This window comes from Anabrus simplex, chromosome 1 (assembly GCF_040414725.1).
Source record: "Anabrus simplex isolate iqAnaSimp1 chromosome 1, ASM4041472v1, whole genome shotgun sequence".
Lineage (NCBI taxonomy): Eukaryota > Metazoa > Arthropoda > Insecta > Orthoptera > Tettigoniidae > Anabrus > Anabrus simplex.
This window is the reverse complement of record NC_090265.1, coordinates 593,027,500-593,054,768: the sequence shown is the minus strand read 5'-3', so window position 1 is coordinate 593,054,768 and position 27,269 is coordinate 593,027,500. Positions and strand designations below refer to the sequence as shown.

The 27,269-nt window shown below is 38.5% G+C and overlaps 1 protein-coding gene across 6 annotated transcripts in view; it reads right to left on the bottom strand.

Annotated features, from left to right (window-relative positions):
• The window catches only part of LOC136857173 (GPN-loop GTPase 2), a 126,504-nt gene that overhangs the window by 46,795 nt on the left and 52,440 nt on the right, over nt 1-27,269 (bottom strand). For 5 of the 6 annotated variants that reach the window (XM_068225084.1, XM_068225083.1, XM_068225085.1 and 2 more), the window contains one exon: nt 686-891. In XM_068225084.1, the coding sequence (XP_068081185.1) occupies nt 686-891 (206 nt within the window). Of the gene's footprint in view, nt 1-685; nt 892-22,994; nt 23,147-27,269 lie in introns of those variants that run through there. The other variant, XM_067135613.2, reaches the window with a different exon arrangement.

The following is a 27,269-nucleotide window of genomic DNA, read 5'->3' as shown; positions in this document are numbered from 1 at the left end:
ACCGAGCACAGTGCATGCACCAAGCGCATGCACCCTGAGAGGCACTGGTCTAGACTATAATAAAACAACCTGATGGGGTAAAAAAAAAAAAAAAGAAAATACCGAGAGAGTTGGCCATGTAGTATGGGTCACGCAGCCATGAGCTTCCATTCAGAAGGTACTGGGTTTGAACCACAATGTTGGCAGCCCTGGAAATGGTTTCCCATAGTTTCCCCATTTTCACACTAGGCAAATACCAGGGATGTATCTTAATTAAGGCCATGGACATAGCCACTTCCTTTCCATTCCTAACCCTTTCCTATCCCAATGTGGTCATAAGACCTATCTGTGTTGGTGCAATGTAAAGTAAATTGTAAAAATTGAAAAAAAAAAAAAAAAAATTCATCAATTCATATTTAATTCTTTTTCACAGTTCTCATTTTGAAATTACCGTACATTATTAAAAAGCATGATTTAAATGCAACATTTTAAAAACAGCTTGAAAATTTTACTTTGGTTGATCTATGATGAGTTTTCTAAAAAGAGGCACTATAGTTAAAAGAGCTTTAAACTTGTATTTCAGGACATATATCCCCAGTTTATGAGTAAACAGAGCAGCATTTTAAATACAAACCAAATGGGTTAACATCTTTATGAATGCACTTTTCTAACATTGAAATACCACAACTGCAATATTATATCTTACCTGCCCAGGACAGTCGAAAATAAAGTAATGACCTTTGAAACGACTGATTTGTTGAATAAGCCAATCAAAGTTCTTTTCAAGGAACTCCATACAAAACATAAGACCACCATTAGGGCCCAATTTCAAATTTGTCATTGCATCTTCCAGTGTAATCAGTTGCATTATATTCACTTGTGGCTCGTACATAAATGTTTCATTGGCTGGATCTGGTAACAAAAATTTTAATTTTTCCAATCTGACCAACATTCTTTAAGAAATATAAGTAAGGATTAAAAAACAGACATCATACCATAGTTAAACTGAGTAAGGAAAATGTAGAGAAGAAGACAGGCTTTCCTATGCAAATGCAATGGACACATACATAACAGACCAACATCAAAATTAAAAATACCTGGTCAGGCCATAAACACTGTTTCAAAATAGGCACTAAGTTCAACCACTTTTCCACACCACCATCTGGTGGCATTCTGTGAACAGTCTGCATTAACCTACCTGTTGCATCCAGTATATTGTAATCGTGGAATGGGGTGATTATGAAAATTGTGTCATGGTAATAGCACTGCACCAGGTAGAAATACAATCCTCAGACATCTTTTATATCCTTAACACGCTCACTGCCGCCTTAATTAAACCTATAAAATCACGCAGGAGCCGATATGTTTTTCTTTTTTTCTATTAGTTAGAAGGTAAATGGTAGATTTAACATTACACGTGAATTTTTCACACAAACATGTGTGTCATCAGCACTGAAGGACGATGGGTAACATTATAGGTGCCAGTAGATGCACATGTGCATCACTGATGTATATGTTATTTATACCACGTATTTACATTGCATTGTAACAAATTATACTATATGGTTATGTAATAATTGTTCACACCAAGAATATCCTTCAGTAACTTTTTTTTTTTGATGCAGTAGTGAATATTATTGTAGACATTCACATCATGTACAGCACTAGCAGTTAATCCTAGAGTAAGACTTTAAGCAAAGTGTAGAATTTTCATGGGACTTGGGACAATAATCCGTTCTATTCCTCTTTTCATGGCACAATTTACATTAATTTCTCACTGATTTGCCTTCCTCCTTTACTTTTGGGTTGGAATTTGAAGGACTAGTGGAACTGCCATTGCCATTTTCATCCATTATTACACTATGCTTGAAACCTCAATCTGAGTGCCGTTATGGAAGATCAAAGCCCACTCACAGTGCCGACCAGTAAATACAGACAAAACCGGATCATATACAATGATGCACATGCACATCAACGGCAACATCATGTGGGAACGACATGAAGCACATGTGTGTCAGGCAGCAGCCAATGAGTTCAGATGCTTGTCAACAGCAGAATATTCATTTACCACACTGAACACTTTGGCGAGACCAGGAAAAAATCTGACGACCCTTATTCGGGCCATCCGAGGTCTGCTAGGATACCTCAGGCCATCAATGCTGTGAAACAAAAATAATTTGCCAAAATTATGCACCAAAACCAAAGGAAATGGCAAGAAAGAAGAACACTTCAAGATGAACAATGTCAGGATACTAAGAAGTAACAATGGTCTGAAAGCACTTTGTTGCAGCATGGGGGACTTCCTATCAAGACAAATGAAGAAGCAGAGACTGGTCAGACACAATGCCCTACTTAAAACAGAATGTGCACAATGGTCATTGAAATATTATTTTTAATAACACAGAAGCTTTTTTTTTTTTGCTACTGGTTTAATGTCACACTAACACATCGAAGGTGTTTGGTGATGGAAGGATGAGAAAGGGAAGCTGGCGGTCATGGCCTTAACACATTTGGTTTTACAATAGTCCAATAAAGATTTTGTTTTCTTACAGCATTCACTAAAATTATATCATTCACACTCCTGCTACATAACACACACATACACTGCTCAGATGGTGCATGATAACCAGGTTGGGAGCATAGTCCCTGGGGGAAGCTGTGCATAGCCAACCTGTTCACAGCACCACTCATTGTTTGGCACAGACCAAATTCGATTTATCGTGGCATCTGTTGTGAAAAATGTCAGGTCATTTTCTGCCCACTTCCTCTCTCTCATCTGCAGAAGTTCGTTTTCCTGCCATGTGGAAGGCAGCTGCAGTCTGAATATTAAGTCTTCTGCTAAGAAAGTTTCTGTGACTAGCTCACATGCCAGTTGTGGCATTATCTCAAAATACTTCCATGAGAAAGAGAGTTAGCTACTAAATTTGGTCTCTGTGTAGGCACTAAAAAATAGAATTATTCACGGTACAAACAGACTTGCTCAATTTAACCGAAGAAAAAGAAAAAATTGTGGCAGGAAAAAAAAAAAAAAATGATGTCAAGTGGTGGACGTTTGCTGCTCAGAAGAAGCAAATCTGACCCCAGGCTCACTACTGTACTGTAGATTTGAAACACGAATTGGGAGAAACGGGAGTGAATCTGCATGTTTATAAGCTTTATCTACAACTGTTAGGTTCTTCGGTCTGTCAAAACTAATTTATGATTAAATACAAATTGTTAGAAAATATTTTAATTTTTAATTTAATTTAATATTATTGTAGTTTCATGATGATAAACTGAAAAATATATCCTCAAAGCTTGTGGAATCTATGCAAGATCCTGTGAAGCAAGAAGGAGAACATATTAGCTATTAGCAAAGACTAAAGGTATGTATTAGGTAAATAAGTGCGAAAAAAAAAGTATGTTATTATCGTGATTTGATTAATTCGCAAGGAACTGTGCGTCTGTTCTCTAGGACTTTTGTGTATGCTTTGTAGATGGTGTTTTCAAGAACTGCACCTCTATATGAGTCTTGGTCATCTTGTCTCTTTTAGCTCTGTATATGGACATTCCTGTTACACATGCTTAATGACAGAAAAAGTCCTGGAAAGATGGAGACTCTCAGATATTAAAACAGGTCATTTTGAGCTTGCAGTTTTGCCTGTTCCTTTTAAGTAGTGTGCTTTCTTTTTGTTGAAGCAACCACTCCTACATTTAATTTTCATTCCATGAAATAATATTAATGTTATTGGCTTTATGTCCCACTAACTACTTTTATTACCGGTATTCAAAGATTCCGAAGTGCCAGAATTTTGTCATACAGGAGCTTTTTTATGTGCCAGTAAATGTACCAGTATGAGGCTGACGTATCTGAGCACCTTAAAATACCACCGGACGGAGCCAGGATCAAACCTGCCACATCTGAGCCAATCAGCCCGGCTCATTGCATAAACTGCATAAGTGGAATTCCCAGATGCTTGTTGTGCTTTGCAAAACTAGTCTAGGGTACCTTGTCTCACATTGTAACATTTTTTTTGTCAAACCAAGGTTTGCTGATTCTTGGAGGTTGTTTGATTTGTCCTTTCATGACGAAGTTCAGAATATTATCAGCGCTAGATTGAGTACTTCTTCACTTATCATTTGTGGTATTCTTTCCAGGTCTTTCTTTTCTTTCTTGAGAGTCATCATCATCATCATCATCATCATCCTAAACCATCTCCAGTTTCCCGGGTGTGGTATATAAGCCTCCTCCATCTCATCCTGTCCTTGTACCATTCTTCCTCCACCAACTTGTCCCAATCATGACCTCTCAGCAGTACATCGCTCTTAACTAAATCTATCCATTTCCTTCGTGGCCTTCCCACGGGTCATCTTCCTTCTACCTTTCTGTCAAATTCCTTCCTTACAGTTCTGTTTATTAGCATCCTCTTCATGTGACCAAACCACTTCGGTCTTGATATCTGAATCTTATTGAGGAGAGAATCATCTATTCCTACTTCTTCTCTAATTTTCTCATTCCTAATCTTGTCTTTCCTGGTTCATAGTGCGTAGGAATTTCATTTCAGCTGCCTGAAGTTTGGAATTATCTCTATTGGTCAGTGTTGTGGTTTTGCGACTGTGTGTAAGAACTGGTGTATAATAGGACTTGTACAATGTCATTTTTGTTTTCATGGGTATTTGCTCATCCCACAGCAGGTGTCTTACCTGGTGGTAAAATTGTGTTGCCTTATTGATTCGATTGTTCACCTCATGTTTTGCTACGTTGTCATTTGATATAACGCTACCCAAGTATTTGAAAACTGGAACGCTGTCCAGTTGAGCTTCATTTAACATGACTATTGGTTCTGCTCCTTCCCCATACACTTTCACCACCACCGTCTTGGTCTTGCTGATGTTTAAACCATATTTCTTAAACTCCTCATTCCAGCTTTGTATTCTCTCTCCCAATTCCTCTTCTGAGTCACTCCAGATTGCAACATCATCTGCAAATGTGAAGGCTTTGATATCTCCATGTTCTTTCCTTTTAATAAATTTCATTACTACATCCATTACAATAATAAATAGAAGTGGTGACAATGAGCTGCCCTGCTGCACTCCTCTCTTTGTTTCAAACCAGTCCGACAAACCACATCCTACTTGAATACAGCTTCTGTTCCCACTATACAACATTTTCACTTTGTCTATGAGGCTGTCTCGCACTTGAAGTTCTTTCATGCATTGCCAAATTCTTTCCCTTGGTACACTATCGTATGCTTTCTCAATGTCCAAAAATATTAGAAATAAAGGCTTGTTCTTCTCCCAGTATTTTTCCATTAGCATCCTAATTGCAAATATAAGGTCTGTAGTTGACCTTCCTGGTCTGAAACCATACTGCTCTTCTTCCAAAATTGGTTCAACAATATCTCTGATTCTGGTCTATTATTTTTTCCAATATTTTCAGGACATGAGACAGTAGTGTGATACCATGGTAATTAGTACATTTTCGTCGGCTTCCTTTCTTGAACAGAGGTACAATGATGCCCATCTTCCAGTCCTCAGGAATAGTATTTTCCTCCCATATCTTGTTGAGCAGTCTGTAGAGCCATTGGATTCCTGGAATTCCTGCTGCTTTCAGCATATCTGCACTTAGTTCATCTATGCCCACTGCCTTTCCTTTCTTCATGCTCTTGAGCGCATTTTCAACCTCAAGCCATGTAATTGGTGGTTCAGCTGTGGTTCCTCGACTTGGCTCTCCTCTATCCGTTGTTATGTTTTCTGTATCTCCATTCAGCAGCTTTTCGAAATAGATCTTGAGTTCTTGTTTAATTTCTCCCTCTTCTTCTGCCAGAGTTCCATCATCATGTTCTATTGCTTTTATGGTCTCTTGATCCCTTCGCTTGTTTTTCACTACTCTGTATAGCAATTTCATATTTCCTCTACTGTCCTCTTCCAGTATGTCTGCAAACTCATTCCATTTCTTCTCTTTTTCTTCCCTTACAATGTTCTTTACAGCAATAGCAATACATATTTTCTTTAGTACATAGCTGGTGACTCTTCTTAAGCAATGAGCCTTATCCTCCTAGCTCAATTCTAACAGCGAAAGGTACATTCCGATTTTTTCAAAACTGCACACAAAATGCAATGACCTCTCGGTTGTGGATTTGTAGGCAGTCTCCTTTGACAAAGAAGAGATCAATAGTGTTTTTCCCATTTGGTACCATGTAGGTTGTTTCTTATGCCTTGTTGACAAGTTTGTAGCCTTCAACTCGTTAGTTAAGAATGATATCTGCTTTGTGATTAGGTTTCTCTATTCAACAGTTGAGACTGCCCCCAAGAACTACCTTTTAGTCATTCTTTAGCACTGTTATTGCCTTTCACTTACATACTCAATTGTGTGGTCTACTTCCCTAGTAGGGATTATGTACAGACCTATGATGATTAGTTTTTCTGTCTTCATTGTATGTATGTATGTATGTATGTATGTATGTATGTATGTATGTATTGTGATACTCTTACTGGGCTTGACTAGGAGACCCAAGCATAATAATGCGCCTATGTAACCTGATAAACAACCACTAAGGAACCGGGATCAGTGATGTAGGGTTTTCTTTTTAATGGCATAAACATTATAAATAATGTGTGCCCTATCATTACAAGATATTAGAATCATTCAGTATTGACAGTTTTCACTTTACAAAGGAAAATTTAATGTGTCCACCTATTCAATACATAGCATAAATCCATTCTTAGATGGAGTAATAAAAGCCAGACATGTTTCAGTTCGTTTGAGCAATTTTCAGTGAAAAAAGGGGGTTAATGTTATTTACATAATAGAAGCTAAAAATGTGTTAAAAACATACTGAAGGAAGAAATGAAAAACAAAAGAGACATGGCAGAAATAAAAAACAATTCAAATATATACACATTTCCATCATTAGATGGAGTAATAATCAACTCGTTTGAGACATTTTCAGTGAAAAAGTTAAAATTTTACAATAATTTAAGCTAAAAACTGTGTATAACCTACGAAAAAAATAATGAAAACAAATTAGATAAGACGGAAACGAACAATAAATATTTATAGTGAGGTTGTGAACCTCTTAGTCTAAAAATTTTGCAGTGTGATATAATTAAAAAAAGGACAAAATCACTGTGTTAAAAATTCAGAATTGACAGCCTGTCTTCGTAGACTTACCATCACAATGAATAGTTAAGAGGGGAGCGAAAAACTTGAGAATCTAAGTTAGAGAGGAGACACGTGTCAGGTGAAATGTATGTGACACGTGATGGAAACCCACCAATGAATTTCAAATTTGGAAAGTAGCACCCTCGAAAGGCCGGAAGTTCTCAATTTTAGTGGTCCCGTTCTCGATGATTGTTTCCAATGTTGGCTAGGTGTGTTTGCCTTATTTTAAATAGTCAGGAGGGCAGCAAAAAAATTGAGAAGCTTTGTTAGAGAAGTTAACAGATGGATGGTAAACTGTGTGTGACCATAGTGGAAACTGTCAATGAAGTACCAATCTGTAATGGAAAAAATGAAGTTGTATGAGAAACCTGGGCTGATAAGTAAAAAATGAAGAAGTGTGAAGAAACTTTTAAAATTACTTATTAAGTGGTTGTCCTCGAAACGGCCTCACCTTCTCAAAGTTAACAGCTCCGTTCTTAAGATCATGTCTATTGTTGGCTCAGCTGTGTTTGCGAGGATTGGAGGAGTGAAGGGGGAAGTGGAGGAGGGTGCGGGGCTGGTGGGGATGGGGGGGGAGTGATGGTTGGAGAGATGGAGGCAGGGATTTGTTTTTATTATAGAAGTTCTGACAAATATATGGAATGAATGTTTCAAGTAGAATGTTCTTTTTTTTTTCATTGATTTCATTTAAATTATGAGAGGGGTTCATAAACTGATCTAAATCGATGTGGACGCTCTCAAGAACGCTGAGCAAGGAGCCATTTTGCTCATAATGCAAGATCTTACGATCTTTATCTGTTGATGTGTATTCGTGACTGGATTCTGTACGATGTTCACTCATAGCTGAAAAAGATTATATTTGAGAGCATTGTGATGTTATCTTATCATAAAACTGTGGCCTGTTTGACCAACATAGCTGGAATTACAGGATTGACATTCTAATTTGTAAACTCTGAGTTCAAATATCTATTATTAAAGTTATTGTTGACAGTGTGTGGATTGAAAATGAGTTTGGAGTTGGTGTGGGAGATTGTAGATGCTATTTTATTGTTGTTGTTTTTTAAAATATTAGAAATTTGGTAAATTCTACTATTATTGAAAGTGAAAGTGGAAAACTTCTCTTTAGGAGTGGAATCTTTTTCTAGGGTAGTCTTGGGTCTCCTCTTGTATCTATTGATGATTCTGCTGATGAAGGTTTAACTGAAACCGTTGTGTTCTACTATCTTGTAAATAGTATTAATTTCTTTTTAAAATTCTTGCAGGATAAAGAAATGATTTCATCCTGTTTTTTAATTACCTGCAAACATATCTATATTGCTATTATTGTCAAATGGGGTGGTAATGGGGGAAATAGACAGCCAGTCGCTCTAAGGGTTATATCAGTGCATGCTTAGCTGACACACATAATAGAGTTTAAGGCATGATGTATTTCAAGGAAGAAGAGTTCCGACTGAGATAAAAAAAAAGGACAAACTTGTGATTATTTAGAGCAGGGCCTCTCAAACGCCCAAAATCTCACGCGTGCAGACAGCGGCGCAGAGTTCCTGTGCACAGTGCATCAGTCCCACTCGGCTTGGACCAATGCTTCATCTCTGGGCTACTCGGCTAAGCTCGGCCCAGATTTGGAGCGCTAGGGAGCAAGTGAGGAAGAGGGAGACAGGGGGAGCGAGCGAGACAGGCATGGGGAAAGAGAGAGACATCGCTATTGCTCCAAATCCAGGAGTGGGGGTCTGCACTCTGGTCAACTAAGCAAAGTCGTTTTTTGCACCATGCACAGTGCATGCACCCTGAGAGGCCCTGATTTAGAGGAATGATATTAGGGATGATATGTAGATTTTCCCTTGATTTAACGAGTTTTGCTTAGTACCTACGTGGAGTGTTTCCCCCCCTCCCTTTTTTTTTTTTTTCTTTTTTTTTGCAAAACCAGTGTGAATTGTTGTGGTACCGGGATCTTGAAAGAGTGGTCAGAAATTTTACGGCGAACAAAGAGAAAGAGGAAAGGTTGAGAAAGGAATAATGATAGCCCATAGGCCCAGGAATTATGACCTGTGATGTGAGAAATGATGAGAAGATGGAGCACCCAGAACTACTACGATGAGGTACGGAAAAGAGAATTATACTATGATAATGCTCAAGATAATTTAATGAACGAGTAAATGACGGATCAGTGAATGATATTGCTTGGGGCGTCTATGAGAGAAATAATGTAGGTAGGATGATAAGAAGTGTCTCTTGGGGAGACAGTATTTGCAGTTGGGCCAAGCCGGTCTGCGCAAGCTTGTGTTAAGCTTGAGTTAACTTTTTACCAGGACAGAAGAAGGTTGTGTCCATGTTTCTCAGTGTCTTATTTTATTTCTTTAAGTTCAAACAGAACTGTTGTCATCGTTGTTGGTGCTAGTGTCAGGATATATGGGGAGTCCGGAAAATTTTGCTAATTGTAGTGCGTTTTATGTAAATATTTTTGTGTGTACTCATATAGCATAAGGACCTGGTTGTAATGTGCTAATAAGAGAGGGTATTATGTAGTGGACATCTACTCTAGTGATAAGAGAATATGATCAACAGAAAGACTATGTTAAAGGAAGTCAAGATTATATTTTATTGCCCGAGTTCAATTAGGGTAATTTGTCTGCGGAAGTCTGTAGTGTATTGATACCATTGAACGCCCTTCAGGCAAGCCTATATTCACATATTCTTTCTTTATTTGTGTGGAGATTTCTATTGTGATAGTGTTGTTTATTCTATTGTCACAATTCAGTAAATACATTTATATCTGTTACCCCATTACATGATTCTTGTCCTTTCTAGTCGTGCTAAACAGTGTACAGTAAATAGCTGAAAAAAAAATCCTACTTTCACATTAGATAAGAGTCCATCTTAATGTTTTTTTTTTTTCAACGGTAACTATTCCCACTGTGCTCAAGCGATGCCTGAGCTCACCCAGAAAGTTGTATTTTTTTTTGCTAGTTGCTTTACGTCCCACCGACACAGATAGGTCTTATGGCAACGGTGGGATAGGAAACGCCTAGGAGTTGGAAGGAAGCGGCCGTGGCCATAATTAAGATACAGCCCCAGCATTTGCCTGGTGTGAAAATGGGAAACAACGGAAAACCATCTTCAGGGCTGCCAACAGTGGGATTCGAACCCACCATCTCCCGGATGCAAGCTCACAGCCGCGTGCCCCTGACCGCATGGCCAACTAGCCCGGTCACCCAGAAAGTAGGAGGGCGGTTTGAAGTCCGTGTTGGTGGCTCGGGCCTACTTAATTATGCACAGAATCTGAGATTTTTGCCTAGGCTCAATTGGCTATTGTTCATGTTTCCTAATTCACAGTTCACAAGATGAACTCTGGGGTTATAATATTTACAATCACGATAGACAATAACTTCGTCCTTTGTTAGCTGTCGTGAGGCTGTCTAGGGTTGGCCAGTGGCCTTCCTTTCATTTCCAACTGACCGGCACATGGGGATGGAAACTCTGTCATGCTTAATTAAGGAAATCGGCTCCGTTAATAACTAGGGTTCAAAAAATGTAAAGTTTCTTCCAGTTGTCTGTGCAGGGCAGGTTGAATTTCCATCTCCGATCCTCTATTAGAAATGTTTCTCTCGCGAGTTTATACGCTAGGCTTGACTTGGTGTACTTTGAAATTCCGAGGGCTGCTTTCAAGAATCTGGCTTTCACTTTTTCCATTCGTAGTAGGACTCCATAGCTTAACTTTTCCCATGTTATCTCTATTCCGTATGTTAGAATAGGAACGATTTTGGCTTCAAAGAGGGCCACAGCTGTATCCAGGGAAAGTTTGCTTAATGACTTGATGTCGTACATGGCTTTAGTTGCGGCTGCTGCTCGTTGTGTTGCGTGGATTCTGTATGAGTGTGCTGTTGTCTGGACCGTTACGCCCAGATATTTGAAGCTGTTCATAGTTTGTAGAGGTTCTTTTTGAGGTATATTTTGTCCTTTGCAGATAGGCATCCTCCTTTCCTGAGGACCATGTGTACAGTCTTTACTGCATTTATCTGCAGTCCGTTGTATTCAGCCCATGCTCCTAGAGCATTTATTCCTTTCTGTAGTTTGTTAGTATCGTATGGTCCCACCACCATGTCGTCTGCGTATATATAGATCTTAAGGGACGGAACCGAAGTTCTTATTGCTTGGACCACGTCATGTGTGGCTACGTTGAACAGAAAGGGACCGAGGGGGTCTCCTTGTAACAGTCCGTTGGTCTGTATAATTTCTTGCGAGGTTGTTACGTTGTCTGATATTATGATGGTGTTCTTGCTCAGGATGTTGTGTATCAAGACGCTTAGTTCCTTGTTTTGTTCCACCATCTGTTCTAGTTTGGCGCATGTTAAGGTCCTGTTGGAATTGTCAAACGCTTTTGTAAAATCGACGAACACTGTGTGGAATTTTCCTTTCGGGAGTCTTATTTTCTCCTCTATGTCGTATACGAGGTTTTTCACTGCATGTAGGGTGCTTTGGCTTTTCCTGAATCCAAACTGTTCCTCTGGGATCTTCTTGTCGATTTCTTCTGTTAGTCTTATCTTCATTAGGCTCGTCAGTATTTTGAGGAGGTTGTTCTCTAGCGCGATTCCCCGGTACGAGTTTGGGTCAAGTGGTTCTCCTTTTCCCTTGTACAGCATTCTAATTGTTGAGGTTCTCCAGCTCACCGGGATTTCAATCAATCAATCAATACTGATCTGCATTTAGGGCAGTCGCCCAGGTGGCAAATTCCCTATTTGTTGTTTTCCTAGCCTTTTCCTAAATGATTTCAAAGAAATTGGAAATTTATTGAACATCTCCCTTGGTAAGTTATTCCAGTCGCTCACTCCCCTTCCTATAAATGAATATTTGCCCCAGTTTGTCCTCATGAATCCCAACTTTATCTTCATATTGTGATCATTCCTACTTTTATAAACGCCATTCAAACTTATTCGTCTACTAATGTCATTCCACACCATCTCTCCGCTGACAGCTCGGAACATACCACTTAGTCGAGCAGCTCTTCTTCTTTCTCTCAATTCAACAATGCAACATTTTTGTAACGCTACTCTTTTGTCGGAAATCACCCAAAACAAATCGAGCTGCTTTTCTTTGGATTTTTTCCAGTTCTTGAATCAGGTAATCCTGGTGAGGGTCCCATACACTGGAACCATACTCTAGTTGGGGTCTTACCAGAGACTTATATGCCCTCTCCTTTACATCCTTACTACAACCCCTAAACACCCTCATAACCATGTGCAGAGATCGGTACCCTTTATTTACAATCCCATTTATGTGATTACCCCAATGAAGATCTTTCCTTATATTAACACCTAGATACTTACAATGATCCCCAAAGGGAACTTTCACCCCATCAACGCAGTAATTAAAACTGAGAGGACTTTTCCTATTTGTGAAACTCACAACCTGACTTTTAACCCCGTTTATCAACATACCATTGCCTGCTGTCCATCTCACAACATTTGAGGTCACGTTACAGTTGCTCACAATCTTGTAACTTATTTATCACTCTATAGAGAATAACATCATCCGCAAAAAGCCTTACCTCCGATTCCACTCCTTTACTAATATCATTTATATAGTCCTCTCCGTGTAAGGACGTACCCTAAGGGTGCAACCTTACCCTTTCTCCCCTGTAATATTAAGATATTGATTTATAGTTACTTTTCTTGCTGTTGGGTCTTTTTCAGTGTCGGTAACCATACAGTTTAGGGACCCTACTTGCCGATACGACGTCTTACATTTACCGTTAATCTGGCACGTTGGCAACGTTCAATCACTGCTCAAGCGTGAAGTGCGTGTTGCCACCGCATCGCCGTTAAAGTCACTAGTGATACATTTACGAGAATATTTAAAGCATATTTTCTTTTTCTGTGGGATTGTAAATCTATTTGGCTAATACCAGGTAAGTAGGATTGTGGCATGTTCGGATAATGCATTTAATAACATAGTTTGTGTGAAATGATGAAAGTGCTCAAATACGTCAGTCTCATGTCTAGATCTACCGGCACATGAAATAACTCTTGCGGGACGAAATTTTGGCAGTAGAACTTATAACATTATTATTTTAAAATCCGCAGTGAACTTGAAAGCTGACCTAAATTGCGTTCACGGAGCTTGGCACATTAGTATTCCTATATGTTTCCTGATAAGCTTGAAGATATAACCAGCCTGCAGGCTGAAAATATGCCCAATAATTCTTTCCTTACTGGTTACCGGTATTGAAGAGAGAAGGAAATATTCGCGCAAAAGAAAGGGAAGTCATTGAATGTCTGGAACTTTCGAAAATCATACTGCAAAGACGTATGAAATAAATTGCATCGTTTAACACGCCCCTCTTTTCAAGAACATGGTTATAGTACGCCTACTGTATATCAAAATAAAGACAGATAATTTAAGTGAGAAAGTGTGTTTATTTCCTTAATTCCTCATTGAGAAGATATTCATAATTTTCTTGATTTATTTCATCTTATCTTTTATCATTTGCTAGGGTAGGGAAGGATTCATTATCGGTGTTTACATTGAGGTTAGTTTGTTATGGTTATGTCTGATGATTTTAATATGTAACCAGGCAGGTTGGCAGCAGTGATCAGCCATTACAAAAAAGAGAAAAGAAGAGCATCGGGCGGCGATATTTACTTTCTGGGGTATTTCCTTACGTGGCAATTACTATATATATAAGAAAACATAAAGGTCCGATAATACTGCCTTGAGGAATTCCCCTCTTAATTATTACAGGGTCATATAAAGCTTCACCTACTCTAATTCTCTGAGATCTATTTTCTAGAAATATAGCAACCCATTCAGTCACTCTTTTGTCTAGTCCAACTGCACTCATTTTTGCCAGTAGTCTCCCATGATCCACCCTATCAAATGCTTTGGACAGGTCAATCGCGATACAGTCCATTTGACCTCCAGAATCCAAGATATCTGCTATATCTTGCTGGAATCCTACAAGTTGAGCTTCAGTGGAATAACCTTTCCTAAAACCGAATTGCCTTCTATCGAACCAGTTATTAATTTCACAAACATGTCTAATATAATCAGAAAGAATGCCTTCCCAATGCTTACATACAATGCATGTCAAACTTACTGGCCTGTAATTTTCAGCTTTGTGTCTATCACCCTTTCCTTTATACACAGGGGCAACTATAGCAACTCTCCATTCATCTGGTATAGCTCCTCCGACCAAACAATAATCGAATAAGTACTTCAGATATGGTACTATATCCCAACCCATTGTCTTTAGTATATCCCCAGAAATCTGATCAATTCCAGTCGCTTTTCTAGTTTTCAACTTTTGTATCTTATTGTAAATATCATTGTTATCATATGTAAATTTTATTACTTCTTTGGCCTTAGTCTCCTCCTCTATCTCGACATTATCCTTGTAACCAACAATCTTTACATACTGCTGACTGAATACTTCTGCCTTTTGAAGATCCTCACATACACACTCCCATTGTTCATTAATTATTCCTGGAATGTCCTTCTTGGAACCATTTCTGCCTTAAAATACCTATACATACCCTTCCATTTTTCACTAAAATTCATATGACTCCCAATTATGCTTGCCATCATGTTATCCTTAGCTGCCTTCTTTGCTAGATTCAATTTTCTAGTAAGTTCCTTCAATTTCTCCTTACTTCCACAGCCATTTCTAACTCTATTTCTTTCCAGTCTGCACCTCCTTCTTAGTCTCTTTATTTCTCTTCTTCTTCTTCTTCTTTTATGACCACATAGGATCACTTTAGTCAGTCCGTCGTTCAGGTCTCTTTGAAGGGATTGTTCGGGCTTTGCGGTCCTCCCAGTACTTCTTCAGACGCTCCGATCTTCGTGCCCTTTCCTCAGTTGAAAATGTGCGTGTTGTTGGTTTGTTTTGTGTAAGGGTAAAGCGGAGGTTTGTATTCTTGAGTTTTGTATTCAATTTTATCTTATTTTTGGTGTCTTCTGTTGTAAGGCCTATTTCCTTCAGATCCTCTCTTACTTCTCTGATCCATTTACATCCTGTTGTGGTATTTTTTGAGACGAGATTGTGTTGTACTAGTTGTTTCAGAAGTCTTGAGTCCTGCATCCTCATGATATGTCCAAAGAATCCCAGTCTCCTCTTACGCATAGTATCTGTAATGGGTTCTAGCTCTTTGTACACGACTTTGTTAGGTATTAACCGCCACTGTCCATCTTTCTGATATTTTTTGTTGATACAGGTTCTTCCAATCCTCCTTTCAATTTTCTGAAGTCTGTCAGTCTTTGATTGTTTATTCAGGTAAAAGAGTGTTTCTGCTGCATATGTAGCTTCCGGTTTTATAACTGTGTTGTAGTGTTTTATTTTTGAATTTATTGATAGACATTTCTTTTTGTAGATATCCCATGTTAATTTTTGTGCTTTAGCTAATCTATTTGTTCTTACTTGGATTGAGATTTTTTCATTTAAGTTATGTGTTATTACTTCTCCAAGATATTTAAACTGAGTTACTATTTTGATTTTATTACCATTTATGGTGACTTCTTTTAGCTGTGTTGGTTTTTGGGGCATAATTTCTGTTTTTTCAAATGATATTTTGAGGCCAATTTTATTTGCAATGTTTTGAAGTTCTGATATCTGGGTTTTTGCTTCTTTTATGTCCACTGCTAGTAATGCTAAATCGTCAGCAAAACCCAGGCAATTTGTTTTGATTTTTCGGCCAATCTTTATTTTGGGGGGACATTTTCTAAACCATTCCCTCATTACCATTTCTAGAGCACAGTTAAATAATAGTGGTGAGAGCCCATCTCCCTGCCGTAGTCCAGTTTTAATTTCAAATGTCTCTGATGTTTCACCCCTAAACTTCACTTTTGACTTGGTATTGGTGAGAGTCAATTTTATCATGTTTATTAATTTGGGGTGTAGTCCAAGGTGTCTTAAAATTTTAAACAGAGATTCTCTATGGATGCAATCATAAGCTTTCTTGAAATCTACAAATGTTATCACCATATCTCTGTTTCTTCTCCTGTTATAGTCCATTATCAACTTAAGACTCATGATCTGATCAGGACAGCTCCTCCAGGGTCTGAAACCTCCTTGATATTCTCCTAGTTCTTTCTCAAGTTGTAAACTTATCCTATTAAGGATGATTATTGAAAATATTTTGTATGTTATGTCTAGGAGAGAGATTCCCCTGTAGTTATTAGGGTCGGTTTTGTCCCCTTTTTTGTGCAGAGGATGAATGAGGGCTGTTGTCCAGTGTTCTGGTAGTTCTTCTTTAATCCAGATAGAGACAAGTTGTTGATGGAGGGCAACTTTTGCTGAGGTTCCTGCATATTTCCAGATTTCCGCAAAGGTCTGATCTTCTCCTGGCGCTTTGTAGTTTTTTAATTTATTCAGAGCTTGGTAGACTTCCTTTATTGTGGGGGGATTGATGTTTTCTGGTGATGTTTTTATCGGGGTGTTGGTGTCCAAATGAAGGAGTTCTGTAGGTTCTGTAGGTTTCTCTATTATAATAAGGTGGGTCTTTACGATTCCTTACCACCCTTAATGGTACAAACCTGTTTTCGCATTCCTCAACAATTTCTTTAAACCCATCCCAGAGTCTGTTTACATTTTTATTTACCGTTTTCCACCGATCATAGTTACTTTTTAGAAACTGCCTCATGCCTGCTTTATCAGCCATATGGTACTGCCTAACAGTCCTTTTAAGACCTTCCTTTCTATCAAATTTATTTTTAACTACCACAAAAACAGCTTCATGATCACTAATACCATCTATTACTTCAGTTTCCCTATAGAGCTCATCTGGTTTTATCAGCACGACATCCAGAATATTTTTCCCCCTGGTTGGTTCCATCACTTCCTGAATCAGCTGTCCTTCCCATATTAACTTATTTGCCATTTGTTGGTCATGCTTCCTGTCATTCGCATTTCCTTCCCAATTGACATCTAGCAAATTCAGATCTCCCGCTACAATCACATTTCTTTCCATGTCGTTTCCCACATAGCTGACTATCCTATCAAATAATTCCGAATCCGCGTCAGTGCTACCCTTTCCCGATCTGTACACTCCAAATATATCAAGTTGCCTATTATCTTTAGAAATGAGCCTTACACCTAGAATTTCATGTGTCTCATCTTTAACTTTTTCGTAGCTTACAAATTCTTCTTTCACCAGAATGAACACTCCCCCTCCCACCCTTCCTATCCTATCTCTACGATACACACTCCAGTGCCGTGAGAAAATTTCTGCATCCATTATATCATTTCTCAGCCATGATTCAACTCCTATTACAATATCTGGGAAATATATATCTATTAAATTACTTAATTCTATTCCTTTCCTTACAATACTACAGTTCAACACTAAAAATTTTATGTCATCCCTACTTGATTTCCAGTTCCCTGTTCCCTTATCACCGCTCCCTAGGCCATCCCGTTTCCCTGAATGTACCTCCCTATTACCCTTCCAAACAAATTTCCTAACTTATACGTACCACTGCGGTTTATATGAAGGCCATCGGAGCGCAGATCCCTATCTCCTACCCACCCATTAGGATCTAGAAATTTCACTCCCAGTTTCCCACATACCCACTCCATAGTCTCATTTAAATCCCCGATCACCCTCCAGTCAGTATCCCTTCTACACAGTTCCACAGTTTGTCCTGTGTACAGACATAAGTTCATCATGTCCGTGACTGCTGGAATTAAAACGTCGGGGGCTGCCTTGTTGTTTTCGTTAAATATCCCATCCGGCCCTGCTGCCTTCTTGTTTTTCAGTGTTGATATATTATTTCTAATTTCCTCTGCCATGAATCATCTGATGTCATCATACTGTCTTGTGGTTTCATGAGCTTCATTGACCCTTTGTTGGTTTAGGATGTTCATGAAGTGAGCCTCCCAGATTGGCATCACCATTTTCCCCACTGTCTGTGACTGTCGTGGCTTTGGAGCTATGTAGGGGTTTTTTCTTGCTTTTTCCACCATTTTTCTAGCCTTGAGGTCTTATATTATTTTCTGAGTCTGCTATATGTGATCAGGTCGTCCCGTTTTTGTGTGCGTTTGACAACGTGGAGGGCTGATATGACTCTCTTTCTCTCTGTGTAGCATTGTTGATCGAACCATCTCTTTGCCTTTCTCTCGTTGGTTGCGGCTTTGATTATGTCTTCTAGCGCTGTTGCTGCAGCATCTAGGTCCTGTCCCTGAATTTTGTTTTCAAAGGCGGTAAGCTTGTCTGCATCTTCGTGTATTTTATTCTCTCTATCTTTCTGTAAGTTCTTTTCGTGTGTTTTGTTTCCTGTTGTGTGCAGGTAGGCTCTTTCATTTTGAAGGTAGTTGTCACTGGACAATGTTTCTTTATTGGTGTCACCGTGTCGGAATATAACACCCTGTGGTCCGTTACTCCTAGATCGTTGCCTTTGTACAGGATTATGTCTATGGTAGAAGGAGATATACGCCGAGTGTTGGGCGGCGGGAAATAACCTGACTCCCTAAGGGGGCCAACGGCTTCGGGCGAATGAGCCCCTTTGGGCGGGGTGATGGTCCCCACAGTGGAGGAAATGCCACTGGAATCCATTATGCAGCGTCTGTTCTCCAGGTTAGGGGCGGCTGCACAAGGCGTCTGTACTCCAGAGGAGCGGCCTCATTATCACCTCACTGGATCACATCCAGAGTTGTAATTCGGGACCTAGTCCCACACAGGTGACACCTTGACAGTCAACCATGGAAGGTCTTTTAAGGAATACTCCACCGGCTGAACCAAGAGTTCAGAGAAGGCAGCATTCGGATACGGTGGGCTGCCACCTGAAAGATACCGTGAAGTCGGAGGCACGGAAATACCCCAGTACTACATACACGAATGAGACAAAATCAAGAATCAAACCAAAGCAGATAACATACTTCTCTACACACAACATAAACTCACTCATGCAAACCGGTAAACTAAAAGTGATCACCGACATAATGGACCAACACAAAATTCTTATCATGGGATTACAGGAAATTAGAAACACTGACCATGATACCTTGGAATCTCAAGGGTACAGACTTTATAAAGGTATACCTGGGAAGAGAGTGATGAAGAATGTCCCACAATTTGGAACAGGATTTTTGGTCAGCCTTAAAATAATAAACTCAGTTCAAGAATTCAGATCACAGTCTCCACGACTCTCAACGCTCACCTTAAAGGCATCTAATAAAATCTATACTATAATAAATGCCCATGCTCCCACTAATGATAAAAACAACTCCTCAAAAGACCAGGAGAAAACAGGAGAATTTTGGGACCTATTGGACCAGACCATAGATAACATCCCCAAACACCATATAAAATTATTAATAGGCGACTTCAACGCTCAACTAGGCAGAGAAAGAAAATACCGTGACATCATCAGAAAATGGCCAGCACACAAGAAAACAAATAAAAATGGAGAGAGACTAGTTGACCTGTGTAGAAACCATAATTTAATCTCAAAATCTACATGTTTTAAGAGGAAACCTCAAAAACTCAAAACATGGAAACACCCTGACTACACTAAAGGAGAATGGCAACTGGACCACGTCTGCATGGACAAATACCACCACAAAGAGATCTATAACGTCAAAGTCCTCCAAGGAATAGACACAGGTTCAGATCACTACGTAGTTAAAATTAAAATTAAACTCACTCCCCAGAGGAGACAACAAAAGCAAGCCCTTAAAACTAAAAAATAGATCCTACCCAGCTAATCAACAACAAAAATTACCAGAAAGCAACTGAAAAAATAAAAATCACAGACAAACTTGAAGACTTAGTACACAACCTTAAACAAATTGCAGAAGACGTAGCTCCAATTAAACCACGTAAAAAACACCAATGGTGGAACAGTGAATGTGATGAAACAGTGGAGAAAAGACATCAGGCATGGCTATTACATCAGTCCCAAAAGACAGAAATATCCTATCAAAAGCTAGTAAAACAGAGAAAAGAAACTACCCAAGTCTTAAGAAGAATAAAAAGACAACATCATAAGGACACCCTGCAGTTAATTGAAGAACAGTTCAGTAAAACTAAATCAAGGGACTACTACAAAACCTTCAGAAAGCAGCTCCAAAAATATGAACCCCCGACCCTACTGATGAAGGATGAAGATGGTAAGCTGGCCCATAACAATAAAGACAATGCAGAAATTCTGGCTAAACATTTCAACAAGCTTTTAAATTGTGAGGAACCTACAGAACTCCTTCATTTGGACACCAACACCCCGATAAAAACATCACCAGAAAACATCAATCCCCCCACAATAAAGGAAGTCTACCAAGCTCTGAATAAATTAAAAAACTACAAAGCGCCAGGAGAAGATCAGACCTTTGCGGAAATCTGGAAATATGCAGGAACCTCGGCAAAAGTTGCCCTCCATCAACAACTTGTCTCTATCTGGATTAAAGAAGAACTACCAGAACACTGGACAACAGCCCTCATTCATCCTCTGCACAAAAAAGGGGACAAAACCGAACCTAATAACTACAGGGGAATCTCTCTCCTAGACATAACATACAAAATATTTTCAATAATCATCCTTAATAGGATAAGTTTACAACTTGAGAAAGAACTAGGAGAATATCAAGGAGGTTTCAGACCCTGGAGGAGCTGTCCTGATCAGATCATGAGTCTTAAGTTGATAATGGACTATAACAGGAGAAGAAACAGAGATATGGTGATAACATTTGTAGATTTCAAGAAAGCTTATGATTGCATCCATAGAGAATCTCTGTTTAAAATTTTAAGACACCTTGGACTACACCCCAAATTAATAAACATGATAAAATTGACTCTCACCAATACCAAGTCAAAAGTGAAGTTTAGGGGTGAAACATCAGAGACATTTGAAATTAAAACTGGACTACGGCAGGGAGATGGGCTCTCACCACTATTATTTAACTGTGCTCTAGAAATGGTAATGAGGGAATGGTTTAGAAAATGTCCCCCCAAAATAAAGATTGGCCGAAAAATCAAAACAACTTGCCTGGGTTTTGCTGACGATTTAGCATTACTAGCAGTGGACATAAAAGAAGCAAAAACCCAGATATCAGAACTTCAAAACATTGCAAATAAAATTGGCCTCAAAATATCATTTGAAAAAACAGAAATTATGCCCCAAAAACCAACACAGCTAAAAGAAGTCACCATAAATGGTAATAAAATCAAAATAGTAACTCAGTTTAAATATCATGGAGAAGTAATAACACATAACTTAAATGAAAAAATCTCAATCCAAGTAAGAACAAATAGATTAGCTAAAGCACAAAAATTAACATGGGATATCTACAAAAAGAAATGTCTATCAATAAATACAAAAATAAAACACTACAACACAGTTATAAAACCGGAAGCTACATATGCAGCAGAAACACTCTTTTACCTGAATAAACAATCAAAGACTAACAGACTTCAGAAAATTGAAAGGAGGATTGGAAGAACCTGTATCAACAAAAAATATTAGAAAGATGGACAGTGGCGGTTAATACCTAACAAAGTCGTGTACAAAGAGCTAGAACCCATTACAGATACTATGCGTAAGAGGAGACTGGGATTCTTCGGACATATCATGAGGATGCAGGACTCGAGACTTCTGAAACAACTAGTACAACACAATCTCGTCTCAAAAAATACCACAACAGGATGTAAATGGATCAGAGAAGTAAGAGAGGATCTGAAGGAAATAGGCCTTACAACAGAAGACACCAAAAATAAGATAAAATTGAATACAAAACTCAAGAATACAAACCTCCGCTTTACCCTTACACAAAACAAACCAACAACACGCACATTTTCAACTGAGGAAAGGGCACGAAGATCGGAACGTCTGAAGAAGTACTGGGAGGACCGCAAAGCCCGAACAATCCCTTCAAAGAGACCTGAACGACGGACTGACTAAAGTGATCCTATGTGGTCATAAAAGAAGAAGAAGAAGGAGATATGACCAGAGTTCTACTCTCCAGAGGCCACGATGAACAGAGTAAGGACTGGCACAAACCAGGAGCTGAGAAACTTTGTAAATTCCATGGCAGTCCACGGCTACCATCACATAATCTGCAGGACGAAGACATACCCCACCCGGACTCGATGTGCATATGTGAACTCTGTGGAAAACACTGTGACCGATATCATGTACTGACGTGTAAAAACCGTGTGAAATCAATCATGTAATCAAGCTCCCACCTTCAATTAGAGCACATGCGTCCCTTGGTGGGTGGAGTTAACTTCTGAGGGCAATTCTCAGCTTCTAGACGCTATCTATTCATATCTGTTTTCCATTCATTATAGCTGGACAGTTTATGACCTCAATTCGCCCCGTGATTTAAGTATTCCATGTTTTCAGTTTGGAATACACAGAAAATTCAGCTCTATTCATCGATGTGCCGTACATATTTTTCTTATGTTTGGATCAGAGTATCACATCATTTTGCGCACCAAAATTCAACTTTGGGACACATGAAATGTGGAGGAAAAATGGGAAGTTGCTTCTGTTAGGGTGGAACCCTGTAATTAAGCTCCACCTCTGTGCTTATTAGACTATTTGTGACGTTGCATCTTATTCCTCAGTCTGTCTGACATGAGAGAGCGCTTTGTCCGTGGGGACTGTCTTTACCTCCTCCTTTCTATTGTCTGCCGAGTCCTCTTTCGTGGGTCCGGTCTGGCCACACGCCAATTGAGTCCCAGGGACGTTCCTTTTGCCCAACATGCTACAAATAATGCAACTTCTGAAACAATTTTAATGAGATGGAAATATGCATATACTGCCAATGAGCTGTACACAAAACTGTATGGTTTCATTATTCGCTTCACTTCAACATAAAAACATCATTAACGTTTTCTACTGCCTTGGAAAACAGCTGCTGGTGACGTTCATGTAACTTGCCTACCTTTTCAGTCAACTCTGTGCGTTCCAGCTGGACCTGGTAACACAGTTTGATCAAGGCGTTCCTAACTTCCACCCTCTCAGTGCATTCTGGACAATCATCACAGACTGAGGCCCTCTTGTATTCCTTCCAGTGTGAGAGGGCCACAGTCACCTGAAATATCCATTTTAAAAATTTCCTTGCTTATCTTGAAGCACTGGTCCTGAAATATAGCCACCTTCTGGTGAAAACCATATAACTTTTAGAAAATATCTGAAAAGAAAATATTCCACAACTGATTATACCTGTTAGTTTATTTTTCAGGTGTAATCTGTTGTGGCATATTTTTGTTTCTTTTGTTTTTGTATTTTTTTAAATATTTGAGGTGCCTAGTATCAAACATGGACAAAAGCCATTTTGTTAATTTTTCAGTAGAGCCACATTTTTGTTTCTCTATGTTAAACCCCCATTATATGTGTGAAAATTTTTGTGTGTCATATTTCTAGCCCTATGAACAAGAAAATCATGGTCAACACTTAGGAATTTCAGGCTAAGTCAATGTAAAACACGTTCAAATATGACGATGTCCATTTCTGAAACTGAGATTGGCTTTTGTCCATTTTTGATACAAACATTCATGTAATTGTTCACTTTTGAAACAAACTATCCCAATATTTGGGAAAAAAAAAAGTTGCAGGATGACACAGAAGTAAACTTCCACTTTAAAAGAAATATATAAAATATGAAAGAAATAAGGCTATTCTTATAATTTGTTAACATTTTTAACATTCATTTCAGTTCTTACTTCACTGTATTTCTGAGCAAATAACCTCTGGTTCATCACAAGGGTCTTCAAAACAATCACATTCATAAATAATCATTAACAGCTTGTTCATTTTCACTACAAATGTTCTTATTGATGACTTCGACATACCACTTAAGAGAGGCATTAATGTCCAGTCTTTTCCAAAGTGCTTTCCTAGTAAATTTGTCAACATCTTTAAGTTACTGTGTTTACATTCATGCCAATATCAGAAATAAAGGATTCATTAACATGAGACTTACCTGGCAAGCTTTCGTGATCTTACGCTCAATACCTGTTTCCAAATAGTAGCCTACCTCACCTGTAACTACAACATTGCCTCTTTTTGGGTTCCTGAGTACAATTCTTTTACACTGTGAAATCTTGAAATGAAGTTGACTAGTAGATTTCAGATAAATCTGTGCTTGTTCTTTCCAATTCAGTGGTTCCAAGGTTTGTCCAATCACTTTCACTGTGCCGTACATTTTGAACACCTCAAGATATTCATCAGGACTTACTATGGTCGTCATCTTCTTAAGATCTTTCTCAATGAATCCAAAAGTCCTATCTGGAGGCCAATATGTGTGTCCAGTAACTGGAAATACCAGTTTTAATTTGTCAACAGAGGATGGTGCATACGTTGTAAGCCACTTTGCACACATTGCCAACATATTACTGTTTTTATTTTGGCCTGCAACACCATCAGCAATCAACTTGACTGAAGTGAAGCCTTCTAAATCATTAGATCATAACTCATTGACAACCGCTGATGCTATTTCGTTTGATGATTTCTTTTCGTCATTCTCCAGACACGTATAAACTGACACATTATCAGGGCGCAGTTTGCTTTGAGATGTGCTTATTACAACAGACAGATCGTAACAGAGTTGTCTGGAATAATAAGCCGACTATCACTTAATTTTGGCAAAACAAGGTTCTTTTCGGCAATCATAGGGCATTAAAAAACAGTCCTCCTATTTTTTCCTTAAGATGTCGATAAAAATTCTCTGGTCTCCATGACAGTTTGATGTCACTTGTAGCAATATGATTGGCTGAAATGTTCATGCCCATTTTTGATATAAACTACGTTTGGAGGTGTCTGATTATGAAAGAAACAGCCTATTTCTATGTTAAAAATTACGTACAAATATTCGTTTATGAAAGACACGGACCACTAACTCAGAGAGAGCATTAAAAATGCTATAAGGATCAATCCTTAACTCAATTTTGATATAGGTGGCGCATGTCCATGTTTGATATTAGGCAGCTCATTAGCTTTACGTCGCACCGACAGAGATAGGTATTACGGAGACGATGGGATAGGAAAGGCCTAGGAATGGGAAGGAATCGGCCGTGGCCTTAATTAAGGTACAGTCCCAGCATTTGCTTGGTGTGAAAACGGGAAACCACGGAAAATCATCTTCAGGGCTGCCGACAGTGGGATTCGAACCCACTATCTCCGGGATGCAAGCTCACAGCTGCGCGCTCCTAACCGCGCGGCCAACTCACCCGGTTATGTATTTTCTATAAATTTTATTTTATGATATATTAGTTTTGACAGAATATATTGAGTCAAAAGTGAAAAGAAATGCCTTCCACTTTAACAAGCTCAGTGAAATCTACTCATAAAGAGCACAGTCCATTACTTCACAGCGAGACTGGTGAAGAGTTTTATGATTTTCAACTGCTTTTGCCGGTTCCAAATTCACTAACAATACTTCGAAGTTGACTTTCTTTGCAACATTGTATAATGTGAAATTCTTCTCTTAATTGCATCTTAGTATAGGGTGACCAGAAATCCCTTATTTTTCTAAAAATTGTTCCATAAAAAAAAGTATGGGAGGCATATTGTCCCATATTTCATAAACTGTCCCGTATATTTTAAAATAGCGTGTTTAAACTTTGTCACAAAGGTTTGATGTATGATGTATATTTCTCATTGTGTAAATTAATTACAGTTTGTTTGGTTGGCACTAAATGTAACAAACCAGTGAGACTGACTTAAGATAAAATGTAAAAATTGCAACTTATAATCCTGCGTAGCGAACAATGTTTTTAATGTTTTCACAACACTTGATGTTTTTGTTATGTATTGGAATTGGACCGTTTCCATTTTTAATAATAATAATAATAATAATAATAATAATTAGTACAGTAAAACCTCGTTAATTCAAAGTCGTTGGGACTCAAAAATCGGACTTCGAATTACGCGATTTTGAATTAACCGCCAATTCGCAATTCAGAAGTACCAACCCTTGCCGCGTTACAAAATATTCTAAGGCCTGTTACTGCATGCAGTTAACATTGATTCACAGTTTATACCTTTCAAATGCCATGAAAAATGAACTATTTCCAAAATGTATCCAAGAAGGTGCATTTACAGTATTCAAATAATGCAATTACCCGATGCCCTTAAAATCAAACTTACCTATGACTCTATCCTTGTACGATTTCCCGCCATGGCACTTCTCTCGTACTTCAGAAATGTAAACACTTGCCGCATCACAAAGTATTCTAAGACCCATTAATACATGCAATCACCTTGATTCACAGTTTAAACCTTTCAAATGCTATGGAAAAAACTATTTCCGAAATGTATCCAACAAGGTGCATTTACAATGTTCAAATAATGCACTTGGATAAATCACTGAGAAACATAACCTCATGCAATTAAAGAAAAAAAAATAAAATTCAAAGACAAGGATATATTATGCTGGTTCCCCTGTGCAAATGCATTATTTTTTGGATTTCTGTACTGTATGCATTTTTAGATGCTTGCACTGGCATGGAAAGTACCCAACGCCCTTAAAATATAGTGGCTTATCGAACTTTCCTATGATGAGGGGATAAAGTTTATTCACAATTAAGTATGTATTATTTTCCACCTAGTCGATACAATGATTGCTTAAGGCAATTTAATGGTTAAAAGTGGTACATGTTTCGTATTTTATCAACATCTTCAGCCACGTAACACTGGCTTTTGTTTTAATGTTGTCAATCTTATGTTAATTTTAAGGACACTTCCTCTTAAGCATTACTTTGTCAATTTTATATATTTTTCATCTAAACAGTGTTACGTGGCTGAAGATGTTGATAAAATACGAAACATGTACCACTTTTAACCATTAAATTGCCTTAAGCAATCATTGTATCGACTAGGTGGAAAATAATAAATACTTAATTGTAAATCTATTGAAGTGTGATACGGACCATGAAACTGATTTTATATAAGGGATAAAGTTTCTCGCTTCCATGTGCATTGCAACGCACTACAATGAATTTTATTATATGAGTCACGTATTTCGTCAACTGTTGGCATCCCCAGTGTTCGCGGATTCTCTTTTTCCGCACACTGCCTGTTGCATGATATTACGGCGTTCCTTAAAAGGTTGAATACAAAAGAATTCCGATTTAATTCAACTTAGCAATCATAAAGCGCGCTGTAGACCCACCAAAGTGAGTGTAAGTGCGGAAAGCCACCCCTCCATGTTCCAGAA